This window comes from Haliotis rufescens, unplaced genomic scaffold (assembly GCF_023055435.1).
Source record: "Haliotis rufescens isolate VD_foot unplaced genomic scaffold, xgHalRufe1.0.p SCAF_27, whole genome shotgun sequence".
Classification (NCBI taxonomy): domain Eukaryota; kingdom Metazoa; phylum Mollusca; class Gastropoda; order Lepetellida; family Haliotidae; genus Haliotis; species Haliotis rufescens.
In genome coordinates, this window is record NW_025963968.1 from 5056287 (window position 1) to 5070439 (window position 14153).

General features: G+C 38.5%; 1 protein-coding gene across 10 annotated transcripts in view; it reads right to left on the reverse strand.

Annotated features, from left to right (window-relative positions):
* The window catches only part of LOC124139362 (Kv channel-interacting protein 4-like), a 500624-nt gene that overhangs the window by 87869 nt on the left and 398602 nt on the right, over positions 1-14153 (reverse strand). The window contains exon 1 of one of the 10 annotated variants that reach the window (XM_046506373.2): positions 7621-8594. The exons of 8 other annotated variants lie outside the window; for them this stretch is intronic. In XM_046506373.2, coding sequence (XP_046362329.1) covers positions 7621-7654 — 34 coding nt within the window. In that variant the 5' untranslated portion in view covers positions 7655-8594. Of the gene's footprint in view, positions 1-7620; positions 8595-14153 lie in introns of those variants that run through there. One more of the 10 variants, XM_046506376.2, reaches the window with a different exon arrangement.

Sequence of the window (14153 nt, forward strand, 5' to 3'; positions counted from 1 at the left end):
TCTACAAATCTGCTCGTATATAACGCCCTCTACAATGCTGTCCATATATAATGCCCTCTACAAATCTGCTCGTATATAATGCCCTCTACAATGCTGCTCGTATATAACGCCCTCTACAATGCTGTCCGTATGTAACACCCTCTACAATGCTGTCCATATATAACGCCCTCTACAATGCTGCTCGTTAAAACGCCCTCTACAATGTTGCTCGTATGTAACCCCCTCTACACTCCTGTCCATATATAACGCCCTCTACAATGCTGTCCGTATGTAACACCTTCTACAATGCTGTCCATATATAACGCCCTCTACAATGCTGCTCGTATATAACGCCCTCTACAATGCTGCTCGTATGTTACGCCCTCTACAATGCTGTCCATATATAACGCCCTCTACAATGCTGCTCGTATATAACACCCTCTACAATGCTGCTCGTATATAACGCCCTCTACAATGCTGTCTGTATATAATGCCCTCTACAATGCTGCTCGTATATAACGCCCTCCACCATGCTGCTCGTAGGCGTTACACCCTTGTCTGGCCTCTGATAAAAGCAGTGTATAACCTTCCTCCCCTCATCTGGGTTGCGAGCATGCTCCCACACACCTCCTAATGGGAACCCCTGTTGCACATCATGATGCAAAGTGAGATTTATGTCTACAACACCTTGAAAAAAACAGGGTCACAAAGTAAAAGTCTATAGATAGGTCGTGTGTCTGTGAGGAAAAAAGCTCAGTGAAATTACTTGTTGTTTTATTATGCTTTTTTCCTGAGATTTTTAAGCCATACATTTCAAGCAGTAAGGAAGATAGGTTTTGAGGCACCCAATTATCTGTTATGGTTCTTGTTGGATGTACAAAAAAAGAAAACTATTTATGTAATAACACTTAATCGAATAATTGATAGTATATTTGTCCATCAATGATGCTCCTGATTCCAATTACAAAGTGAATGCTCACAGCGCTTCATGTATTATGACCCCTGTGAATGGATCAGTGTGCTCTTGAATTAAATTCTCAGCTCCCTGAGGAGTATACAAGGCAAGCTATCCGTAAGGCGCCAGAAGGTTAACAATCCCATTACCATCTCATTCTACTGGATACTCATTCTCTGCTGGTTGAACAGCGGCATCGAACAAAGCTACTTGCCTGAGGACAAACGACATGTAACTTGCGTTTCAGTGTGGAGCAGGACTGATGCCATAGACTCTCAGGAGTCAAGCTTGCGGACCACTGTCACCTGCACTCGACCAATGTTACTCAACTGTGTGCCGTACTCAGAACCATGTGCCACCACGTACATATAAGTACTTAATACACACACACACATATATAAGTACTTTGATTACATATTATACGTATAATTTATGTATAATTGATACAGAACCCTACATATTTACCTTAGCTGATGGTACATAGAGATTATTATACAAGCGTGTGTGTCATACTGGTTTTATAAAATAAGTGTCAGTATTCTTGAATTTCGTGAACGATATCGAGCGTAATACATGAGTTCTGAAACAAGATCTGTAAAATCAGTAAAATAATTTCTTTATTACCCATTATCATATAAACCTTTTGAGCTCCCCTTAAGAAAATTCTCTGATTACATCCACTGTCAAATGATGTCAACAATCTTAGGTCATGATATTGTTTCTTATCTGACGTCATTCTGACCTTGCGTCACAATAAGATTTGAATGACGTAGACAATGACAGCCGGATGACGGAAACATACACTGGTGCACGTGAAGTGATATTTGCATTAGGGCACATATAAGTTTTATTACCATGGTTATTTCTAATCCTATAGGCAATATGGGACATATGCTTCGCACATAAGGTGATAACAATGAGTGAGTTAATGTTGGATGACATTAGTGAGCAATATAGGAGCTATATCATGTGACAAAGTTACCTTGAACCAGGATCAAACAAACAGTTGGCTGACAGCATAAACAACAACCCACAACACTGGCAATTTGATCAAGAAAAATAAAATCAACCAGGTCACACATTGCTGTCCCCAAGTATCTAAACATCAGTCCTTTTGACAAACAAAGGTTCCTTGGAACCTTTTATCTTCCTCAGGATCCCAACTGTATTTCATTCTTGTAAAAAAGTTAAATGTATTAAAGATCATGGTATAGCTTTCGAATAGGTTTTTGACATGAAATACATCGGATGACGTTCAAGATGTTCTTGGCAATATCTGACCATCAATCAACTAGCATATGAACAATTCGGCCATCTTAAACAAGATAGTGAATTTTTAAACCTTTTTTTAACACCTGCTAGTTAAGAGTTGTAAGTGTAATGGCCTTTTTGAGCAACAACAGTAGCCAATGAGGTGGAAGATAACAATATGACATTTAATGGCGTGGCATACGAGGCGTTATCATGCATTCTCTGTGATTCCAGTGTGATAGCTGCCTAAGTGCTGGCTGACTGACTGGCATACAAATCACAATGTGCTGTAAACCCCTAATCGCCAGGTCTTCAATAATTAACACACAATCTTTTGAGATTCTAAAATCGGCAAATGGCACGCACCTTGCATTATCAGGTAAAATGGTGCGTTTTCCTTACGAAAAGTCAATACTTGTTACAGCACTGCACTCAAGAAAAAAGGGTCAAGCCAAGACCATTAAGAGAATGAGGAAAGGTCCCTGTAATAAATTGGTTGGGCGGATTGAGCTTGATCCTTACTGTGAATGAAAAGTTCACAAGTGAATTCAATAAAACCTTTTGTCTTTTAGAAGCAGAAATGTTAGCCAATAAAAGGCTCAGGTCAAACACTAATGGGAAAAGAATTATGATTAAACATTCCCAGCTCATAGAACACCATGTCACAGATTCAACCATTGTGGTATACCTGCTATATTCATGATGCAAAATATAAGGCCAAATATAAATAATTAAATTGCAAGCGATTCTGATTTTGATCAGTGTGACAATGAACATTTTTCTATGTGGATTTACAAAGCATGCACAATGTTTCTATATCTGTAAATGCTAAAAATATTGAAATCGATTCTTAAAAAACAACATTTCCAGCATTGCAGGAATGGTACAATACCCATTTCATACATCTGTAATCTACAGGTCTATGCCGATCATATAAAAGCAGATTGAGCCTTGTCACAGGTGTATCTGAATCATCTGGTTGAATATACATTTTTAACATATTCAGTTGTGCATGAGTAAATGAGTTAGCTTTCACAATAGGAGTATCACAATCACGAGGCAGGGAAGTCAATGAGACACAATCAGGCATTTAACACAGAAACCCAGTATAATCACGGACCCCAACTTCAAACCAGCAACCATCAGATCCTGAAAGAGAAGCAGCTCTGCATTGTGCACAGTGACCTCTTTGACCACTTGTGACCCTGTGTGTGTTTGCTGAACATTAAACTGTTGGATGTGTGTATGCATATTGTAATGTCAAAATGACACATTAAAAATGACAAAACTGTAAACATATTCAAGAAGTGAAACACCATTGTATCGTGCTGTGGACATATCAATAGGAGGTCCACAGAACCGATTCCTGAAAGATGACACTATGCAATTCTTGATGGCTTGGTGGATCTGTACTGAAAAGATATGGATTCTAGTGTTTGTAGTGAGGACTGACTAAACAATTTAATAAAATAATCCCCCAAATATTCATGATCCATAACTTTTCAGGACAGATCCACCAAGCCATGAATAACAGAAATATGGTTCTTAAAAGAATCTGACGCTGTGACATTCAGGGTGACCCTCAAAAGTTGCACAGGCAAACTCAACTGAATGGTTGTAATGAAAAGTGAGAATTCACTGAAATACATCACAATGAATAAGTTAAGAATGACCTAAAATTCCCTGAAATTAAAATAGCACTGAAAATAAGCCTGGTCACTAAGTGCATGATTATTCCGAGTTTAACAAATGTTGATTATTATTATGCATTAGATATCTATAACTCAGGCTTCATGTGGTAACATGGAGCCACATGTGCACATGGCTGACATCACCAGTGATGCGAAACATGCTCGCCTTGCACAAACACTGTAACCGATGGAAACGTCACCTGCTCCCATAGAAATTCAATCAATGAATGTAGGCAAAAGTATAATCTACATTACACAAATTACAAATGGCTGAAAAAGTAAAAATGTTATGGAATGATAAAATCGATTTTGAGAAAAAGTAAAAGGTTATATAGTGCGAATATCACACAAAACTAGAAAGACTGACAGCACTAGACAAGACACAAGGACAGTCATAAGAAAGTAGGACGAATGTTGGAATAATTTGCTGGAAATTCATCATGTAAAACAGTGCATGAAGATCTCCATTGAGAAGCAGTGTGAGCCTAGCTGAAATCAATTTGTAAATTTCTCTCCACAGTACTCCCAAGCAGATTGGACAATCTGATTTACAGTTAGAGTGCTTCATCGTCCAGCTCATATGATGGCAAAAAGTAAACATATTATTTGATGTTCTAAATGGGGTAAAACAGTAATTCAATTTTTTGTTACCCTTAATAGTGTTGAACCTAATTTCATTATTCAATGTTCTTATAGGAGCAAAATGAAATTGTATTACTGGACGGTGCTTTCAGAGTATAATGGTAACTGTACAATTCTTGGAGAGCTTGAGTTGTCCTTGTGAGATGTCCAGGACTGTAGGACTAGATGTTTAGAGTGCTCAATCACAGTAGCTCAACACATCAAACCTTCAACATAAGCCAGCCTATAGAACCTGTCCATATGGTAGTTCTGGAGTGCCAACAATCTCATTAAATATATCCCATTAATTATCAATACACTACCCGGGATTGTCTGGAAAACCATTTACTTGCAACACTTTGAAGTATCTGAGGTGCTAATTGGACAATATATTACCGGATTCATAATTCATGTCTAATATTTTGCTTCGAGAACTATTATGTATATTGTTCAAGTGAAGCAGATATTTAACTGACACTTATTGTTCAAGAGAAGCATATATTTGAATAACTCATATTGTTCAAGTGATGCATATACTTCAATTATTTGGAAGTCTGCTGTGCAAGAAATGCCATATTCTTCAAGTAATGCATATATTCAAATAATTGGATGTATGTGCTTTAAATGGCATATTGTTCAAGTAATGCTGAATTCAAATAATTGGATGTCTGTGCTTTAAATGGCATATTGTTCAAGTGATGCATATGTTCAAATAATTGGATGTCTGTGCTTTAAATGGCATATTGTTCAAGTGATGCATATGTTCAAATAATTGGATGTCTGTGCTTTAAATGGCATATTGTTCAAGTGATGCATATGTTCAAATAATTGGATGTCTGTGCTTTAAATGGCATATTGTTCAAGTGATGTATATATTCAAATAATTGGATGTCTGTGCTTTAAATGGCATATTGTTTAAGTAATGCATATATTCAAATAATTGGATGTCTGTGCTTTCATTGGCATATTGTTCAAGTGATGTATATATTCAAATAATTGGATGTCTGTGCTTTAAATGGCATATTGTTCAAGTGATGCATATGTTGAAATAATTGGATGTCTGTGCTTTAAATGGTATATTGTTCAAGTGATGCATATGTTGAAATAATTGGATGTCTGTGCTTTAAATGGCATATTGTTCAAGTGATGCATATGTTGAAATAATTGGATGTCTGTGCTTTAAATGGCATATCGTTCAAGTGATGCATATATTTCAATTAAATGGATGTGCATGCTATACATGACGTACTGGCAATGTCAATGCTATGTATATACTTCAAGTAACTGGATGTCTGTGCTGTAAAGGATATACCATTAAAGTGATGCATCTATTTTAATTATTTGTATTGGATGTCTGCTAAGCTGTAAATGATATTTTGTCCAAGTGATGCATATCCTTCTATAAATCTAAGTCTGCTGTGCCATAAGTGGGATGTTCATAAAGTTGCAATAACCTTCTTTCGAATCAGTCAGAAATTGTGGTTGCAAGACCATTTCATATATTTATCAAAGATTTAACAAAGCAAACTGATCTGTTTGTGGATACTGTCATGACAGCTGTGTTTCAGCAGTACTTTCCTCACAACTAGTTGCATGTGTAAGCCTTCAAGTTCACCAATCCTCTCCAGCATGTACTCTTAACCTCCATGTATAATTGATGTCCCAGTGCTATCTCGTGAAGCCACATTGTGATTTCTAAACCACTTGGAGAAACCTTATCTGTACACCATCTGATTTCTCATACTAAGTGTATTTTGTAAAAGTAATTTCCTAACAACTATAATTACCCTATTTCATCATTGGACACTGCCTTTACATATATAAGCAGGACAGGAGAATTTATACAATTACTTTTGCCTTTTTGACACAATATGTTTCATATATATTTTGCAGATGTGGGCAGTGATCTGTTCATGTTTGTATCTAAATATATATATAATAATTTTATCTAATCAACAAGTTCATGTCAACTGTATTAAGGCACCATATACTCAACTATATAATCAAAGTATTAGCTCAGCATTGTAATGAACATGTAGCCTGGACAGACATCTTCAACACAGTTTTAACTGTTTGAAATATTAATATTTAAATTATGAGAAGCCACACATACTGAATGTGATTTCTTTCTAAAAAAGGTAAATTTATCAGTGTTCAAAATATTTTTAAAATCCTAATCCGCAACATGTGCCAGTGCTAAGATAGATCACATTATATCACTGACATGAGTACGTGAGCATTATATAATAGTCCTGTAATATTTCCAGTTGGCCTTATGTTGAAGGGAATGAACGGATGAGTTCCTCTAGGCATCATCTATCATGCTCCACGTCCTGTGTGCTATGCCCAACACAACACCAAATAAACAAACAGAACTGCAAAGTTGGAGGCCCAGGGAGATGGAGTGCTCATAACCAACAAACGGACATCAGAAATAAAAGGCCAATAACGAGACGAAAAGTTGGCATTCCCAGAATACTAACTCAATATTTCAACTCAAGTCGGAAGAACTCATAAAATTATTAAAATCACACCCTGCCACCATTTGACAGCTATGAGACAACATCTGATTTTCCTATACACTCAAGAAAGTTTGCCTGCCATTTTTATTTTGTCCTTATTTGGTCATGATGATTCCACATCAGTCCTGATTGATGTAACAGGTGCTTGTTCTGTCTCTAAGGCTAAACATCCTTCTAATCTTATTCTACACACAAACTAGCTATTCCTCCTCCTCTGTGTTCATGTATTTCATACATGCATGTCATTAAAATCTAATAAATGTCACACAAAATATCACGAGGGTTCATGTTTGTTTTAATTATTGTTTTGTAGATTTTGAACTGATAAGACCAAGTTGAATATTGCATGAATATTTTGCCTGGAAAATATTATTTAACTAATTCAAGAATTCAAAAAATACATTTATTTGAAATCCCTTCCAGAATGAATAATTTACCTTCAATTTGGGAACAAAATTAACTTAATATAACAGAAATTGAAATGAAGTTATACTAAATTATACATTATTACTGTAGCTGTTTCAATTATTGCTCTGATTTTAGTCTATTGCCTCATCAACATAACAAACTGAATAAAATAAACATTGTGTTGTAAAAATACCTCCAAGTTGGACCTTGTCGTATATATTACCCATGGTGCTGACGACGAGATGGACCAGATCATTTGCCGGAGGTCAACAGTGTCGCTGCACACGGTCGAAGAAGCAACACTAGCACATCATATGAAATGAACAGTCCGCCAGTCCGTACATCCGTGTATCCAAACTGCTTTCACAGCTGAAGCAGCTCAAAGATCATCCCAACAGTAGCCGTATGTGAGCTTACTAACGCTGGTTCAGGTAAAGAAATCTTGGCCTCAGATGATAAGCTTGGTCACTATTTCCTCCATTGCTTCTGTGACAAATTGTGGTGAACTCGATTCAACAGTAATTACTTGTCCCTGGGTTTCATCAACAACATCTACAAACTACTACTACTAATAGAGTCAGTGTGGATTAAAAGGATGTCATGTACAGGTGATGCATCACGTCAAACAACACCAGTACCCATAACGACCATGGTGCCTCTGGACAGTCCACGAGGACCTCACATCCCACAGCTGTAGACAGTTATCCTGGACACAGAGTACCCATGCCAGCTATCTCAGTCGGACTTACTCCACATGCATCTTCCGCTCAGCTGACAGCTTCACCCGTACATCCCCGCCACGGCACCATTCACCGATACTACCAGTCGGAGGATGTGAGATGGCAGTGGCCAGGCTGCCTATAGACGGCTCGGAGCAGACTGAGATGAAGCAGCAGCCAGGTAGCTGTCCCCTTGTGCCACAGTGTGGCAGTACTGACACTGCTCAGACTCTCTCCCTCCGCTAGAATCCTGCTAGGTCCGTCCGTGACTAATCAATATTCGGGTGACTGCCGCCTGACAGTGGTGTCCTCAAAGCCTCCACTGAGACTGTGTAGATATAGACAGAGGAAGAGGATTCTCTCACACCTGTCGCAAGTGTCGCCAGTCCCACCTTCTTAACGAGGCCCGCTGCCGATATGGAAGGCCTGTGGAGGTGATGGGGAATGGACTCACCTGATGCATGTCTAAGTTGCTGACATTCTAACAGGGAGTTCACAAGTCGGACTACAGCTCCTGCCTTCGCTCCTGTGTAAACATATACCTACACTGGGAGACCAGAGCCAATTCCTTCAATCAGGCTAAACACAGGGACACAATACACTCAAACCTCGATCAAAATTATTCCTCATGGAATCAAATTTATGCAGTTTTTGCATGTACTCATGAGCTTACAGGTATTTTTTGTCAACAAATAGTGAATGCTATCACGCAATCCCTGCGCCTCGTTACACAGATGAAAGCGTTTTCTGCTAGAGTGTAGGTATCCTATTACATTGATGCCGCCTTCCGCAATATGTTCCTTCCTTAATAATGATTGATTAATTGGATAAATGGCCCTGGAATGAGACAGGAACAAGACTAACATGTGTAAAATTGAGGTTTAACTGGTTTATTACCTTCAAGCAGTACTTCTAATGACAGAGAAGTGACCTCAATATTTGAGATTGGGCTTGTGGTAATTCCCCGCCATTGTATGTTTCATTCTCAGGGCCACCACTCGTGGATAACACAATGTGTTAATTCATTTTACAGTCCCTCGTAAACCTTGAACATTTAATCAATGTTCATGTTTAGAAATCAGAGTGATCAGTAGAGGGTTTAAACAGACACATGTTGTCGTGTTAATTACTGCACCTTGAAGCTCTCTTTCGCCATTTCCACTTTAATAAAATTAAGATTTACATAAAGGGATGCCAATTTCTATTTTTTGGGCCGATTTTACGGGGCAGGATGTAAAATACACAAAGAAAAGATGTTGTCAGGGTGATATTTGAGGATAATCTGAAAAAAATGCAACAAATTATTTTCATAACGACATATTTTCAATCTTAAAACGCATCCCTTTTTCTGTTACTTTTGCAAAGTTTAAGGTATGATAATACAATAAGCAGGAAAACAACTGGTCTATGAAATACATGTTTACAATAAACATCTCTCAGTGACTCATATGATGTAATCTGCAATATTCCATAAATCTGACGATATACAAATAACATTGAAGCAGAAGGAAGACAAACAGTAAACACCAATATGTTCTGTATTGTCAATAAGAAATCAGTGATATGAGTTGGCCAGAATGACATTTATATCCCAACTGTTATCGGCTGACAGACACGTATTCCCAGGTGAAAACTGGCAGTTCATCATTTACTGGTCCAGTGGCTGTGCTATATTCCACAATGTACACATTTTAACAATAACTGCAGCAGCAGCAGACATTCTGTGATATTAGAACAGGACCAGTGAGCTTGGAACATAAGGTATTGTTGTTTCAGGACAACAATTGCCCCATTCATATACAGTGTGCTACAGTATATACAAACAGAAGATGGAATATTGCTAATAAACATTATGATATATTATTTTAATACCTACTGTGTTGGTGTTTAATATTTCCTATATACATAACCATATATAGATCATACACACTGATGTTTCAGTGAATGGCAAACCGGGGTTGGGATATTATTAATATATACTACTAATGATATATATGCATGTTTTTCTCCTCTCCCATGTGACCTAAATTACTGTTTTTTGTTTGCCAGAATATTTATTACACTCTGGGAAAAAAGGATTGAATATTGCAATTCATAAAATATTCCTCATATTTTATTGGAAACATATGTTAAGAAGGGGTGTAACTCCGCCTATATCTTATAGGCAACTGACCGGTTACCAAGACAGCTATTTATTTATTTTCATTTCTTATTTTTTCTTTCGACCGACCAGTCCTCTGAGTGTAATGAAGGGGAAGTATCAGACAACCATATATACTCACCACCAAGGGAAACACAAACCATAGAAATATATAGAGAAGTATATACGTTAAGAAGAGATGTTTCCAATGTGTTCCACTTAATGACACAACTAATAATCAGTTGAATGTTACCACAGAGTGACTTTATCACGCTATCCTGCATGCGATTTCCAAACTTTACATGTTAATTCTGCATGAGACAAATGGTGCATCTCGAGTCATGGATCTATGAATATGTATACTTCGCTATAATCACTTCCAGAATGCTGGGATATATACAGGCATGTGAGAGACATGAGCAGAAGATTATAATTGAAATCAAGAATCATATGTACAGGTTATTACAAATTCTACCATGAATTGGGAAATATCTCGATTATGATTGGTCAATCATAGGTTATTAAATCACAATAAACCCCTTCTGATTGAAACAGCTGGTTTGACGTCCGTATCACCACAGAAGTTGATATCAATAAAATAGTCCTTTTTTCAGTCTTGTCGTTAGGCATATTTATATAATTATATCTGCAACTACAGGTAACAAAATGCAAAGTTGCGGTTTCTACAATATTCAAAGGATGTGTGGCAATACATTTCGGGCAGAAAACATGATATAAATCTACAAAGAGAATGTATTTTAAATTTGGGGAACAACAGAGAACTTGGAATTTGGCGCTTTTCTATATACGAATGTGACTTCATATCCTTTGCGTCACAATGAGCGATATGACGTCATAATGGTGATGTTCGGTGTAGAACGAAAGCTTTGCAAAGCTTGCTTAGTTTTCTTTAGGTGTGCCCACCTTATGTTAGTTTCCAAGGTGCCATGCTTATATGCTTTCAATGCCTGTTGGAGTGAAGTATTACCGTGTAAACAAACTGCCTGAGCATATACAGCGCCATATTTTGTTTTAACAATGTTGTTGGTGAATACGTAATTCACATCAACAACACACTCAAAACACTGGACTCAACCAACGCCGCTTCACTCAATATATTTGCTAGCACCAAAGAGTTCGCATTTTATTTAGTCATGTCAGAATGGAGATAAAAATACTGTGTTTTCAATGTAGAGCTTGGTTACCTGTAGAGTGAGTGAATGAGTATGGTCTTACGCTGCTTTTAGCAATATTCCAGCAATATCACTGCGGGGGTCACCAGAAATGGGCTTCACACATTGTACCCATGTCGGGAATCGAACCCGGGTCTTCGGCCTCACGAGCGAACGCTTTAACCACTGGGCTACCCTACCGCCTGGTTACCTGTAGATTTAACTGCTCTAAATTAATCATTTGAAACCTTACACTGCGCATTCCGTTTTAAATTCAATCTCCTAATTAAGGATTTCCATTAAAATGGAAATGAGAACAATGAGCAATCCTGTGGCAGCAGAAACTCAGATGTCAAACAGTGATTTGTTATCATCTAAATTCAATGAAGAATACATTGTCAAAGTACCATCTGGTACCGATGTTTTGCTGAAATGTGGTAGAATGAAACACAATTGACTGGGCTACAATACATGAGCAGCAGATCCTCGCATCCGTAGTGTCCAACAATCGTGAGTGAGAGAGTGAGTTTGGTGATTCCCATGTGTTGGCATGGTGCTAACAGGCCAAGGATAATATTTGGTATTTGAATCAATGATAATTGTGGCACAGTAGAGGACTAAAATAAGTTGACCAGACAGGATGTGCTGCCTCAAACTCAACCCTTGGCCTCAAATAGTACTAGTGTCCATGTCCCACACATGACTAGTCTAAGGACACCTTGGCGTGAGTGTGTGCGAGTGTGCGAGATCGTGGTGTGTGTGTGTGATTGTGGCAGACAGGCCGAGGAGATCTTGGCATGTGAAGTAGAGAAATATGCAAATGCTTACCAGGTTGATTGAAGGTGAAGAGAAGTTTCTCCATCTCTTGGTCAGGCTGAGTGTTTCACAGATGGTTTCAGAGCAGTAGAAACGTTATATTTTCAAAGGAATTAAAAATGGAAATATTGATGTCATTGGAATATTTGAGAACAAGAACTGACAAAATGCACCTTCGTAGTTGTGAACAGTGGAAACCGATATGCAATGAAACATTCATAGCAAGTGAAGATAGCTTTGCTGCAGCTAAATTGACTGTTTTCTCCATTTTTTAATAACAAGCCAAATGTCAAAGAGGAAACTGTTTTGTGTGACGTCATCTTTGCCATCCTATATCCTTTTTCTTGTTTCAAATATGATAAATACTACAAACTTTAATGTCCAAGGGCATAGAACATGATAATGTCAAGCAGTCGTATGGCATTAAGCCTTGTACTTCTTCACCTCCACATTCTCTTTCAGAGAGAATCAGATGATATGACATCAGCATTGATGTCCAAAGCCCAGAATACACACTGTATAATATGTGCTTGAGCAATTCCACCATTGTGGTGTACAAGTTTCAGAGATAAATGCCACCCAACACACACACACACCCACCCACCCACACCCACACCCACACACACCCACACCCACCCACCCACACCCACACCCACACACACACACATCCCTCCTTGATCTCGAGACACACCCTGAGACACACATTGCTGTAACTTGAGTGATCTCTGGATGAGAGAGGTGGTACCAACAGCACTGTGTTGTCACTTCCTGGATGAGAGATGTGGTACCAACAGCACTGTGTTATCACTTCCTGGGTCAGAGAGGTGATACCAACAGCACTGTGTTGTCACTTCCAGGATCAGAGAGGTGGTACCAACAACACTGTGTTATCACTTCCTGGATGAGAGAGGTGATACCAACAGCACTGTGTTATCACTTCCTGGGTCAGAGAGGTGGTACCAACAGCACTGTGCTGTCACTTCCTGGATCAGAGAGGTGATACCAACAGCACTGTGTTATCACTTCCAGGATCAGAGAGGTGGTACCAACAGCACTGTGTTGTCACTTCCTGGATCAGAGAGGTGGTACCAACAACACTGTGCTGTCACTTCCTGGATCAGAGAGGTGGTACCAACAGCACTGTGTTGTCACTTCCTGGATCAGAGAGGTGGTACCAACAACACTGTGTTGTCACTTCCTGGATTAGTTTGAGTAATTTAAATCCGCAGCATAAAGAATCACATGACACTTGCAGACAGGAAGCCATTACTGTGGTATTGATTGAGTGTCAATATTACGGGGACAGATGAAGAGCTGCTGTCACTGGGAATACAGTTTCATATTAAATATTTGTGATCATAATCCATGTTGGTCAGTGTTTGTGTTAAACAACAGTGTGTTTCATATGAAGGCATGATGGCAATGAATCATCTCCCCATTATAAAAACTGTCACGACCAGAAACATCACAATCACTGAAGACATCGTGCTTGTTCTTCACATCATCAATGGCGAAGCCTTAATGTCATGGTCAAGTACACAGTGAAGTGCATGTATGTGCACATGTGTATTTGCTTGTACTAGTCCTGTCGTTTTTATAGTGCCATCCCACTGACATACCATCCTGCATTCTAACTTGGAAGTTCTGGGGTAGAATAGGCCTACAGCAACCCATGCTTGCCATAAAAGGTGACTATGCTTGTTGTAAGAGGCGACTAACTGGATCGGATGGTCAGGCTCGCTGACTTGGTTGATACATGTCATTGTATCTCAATTGCATGGATTGATGATCATGATGTCAATCACTGGATTGTCTGGTCCAACTTGATTATTTACAGACTGCTGTCATTAAGCTGGAACATTGCTAAGATCAGCCTTAA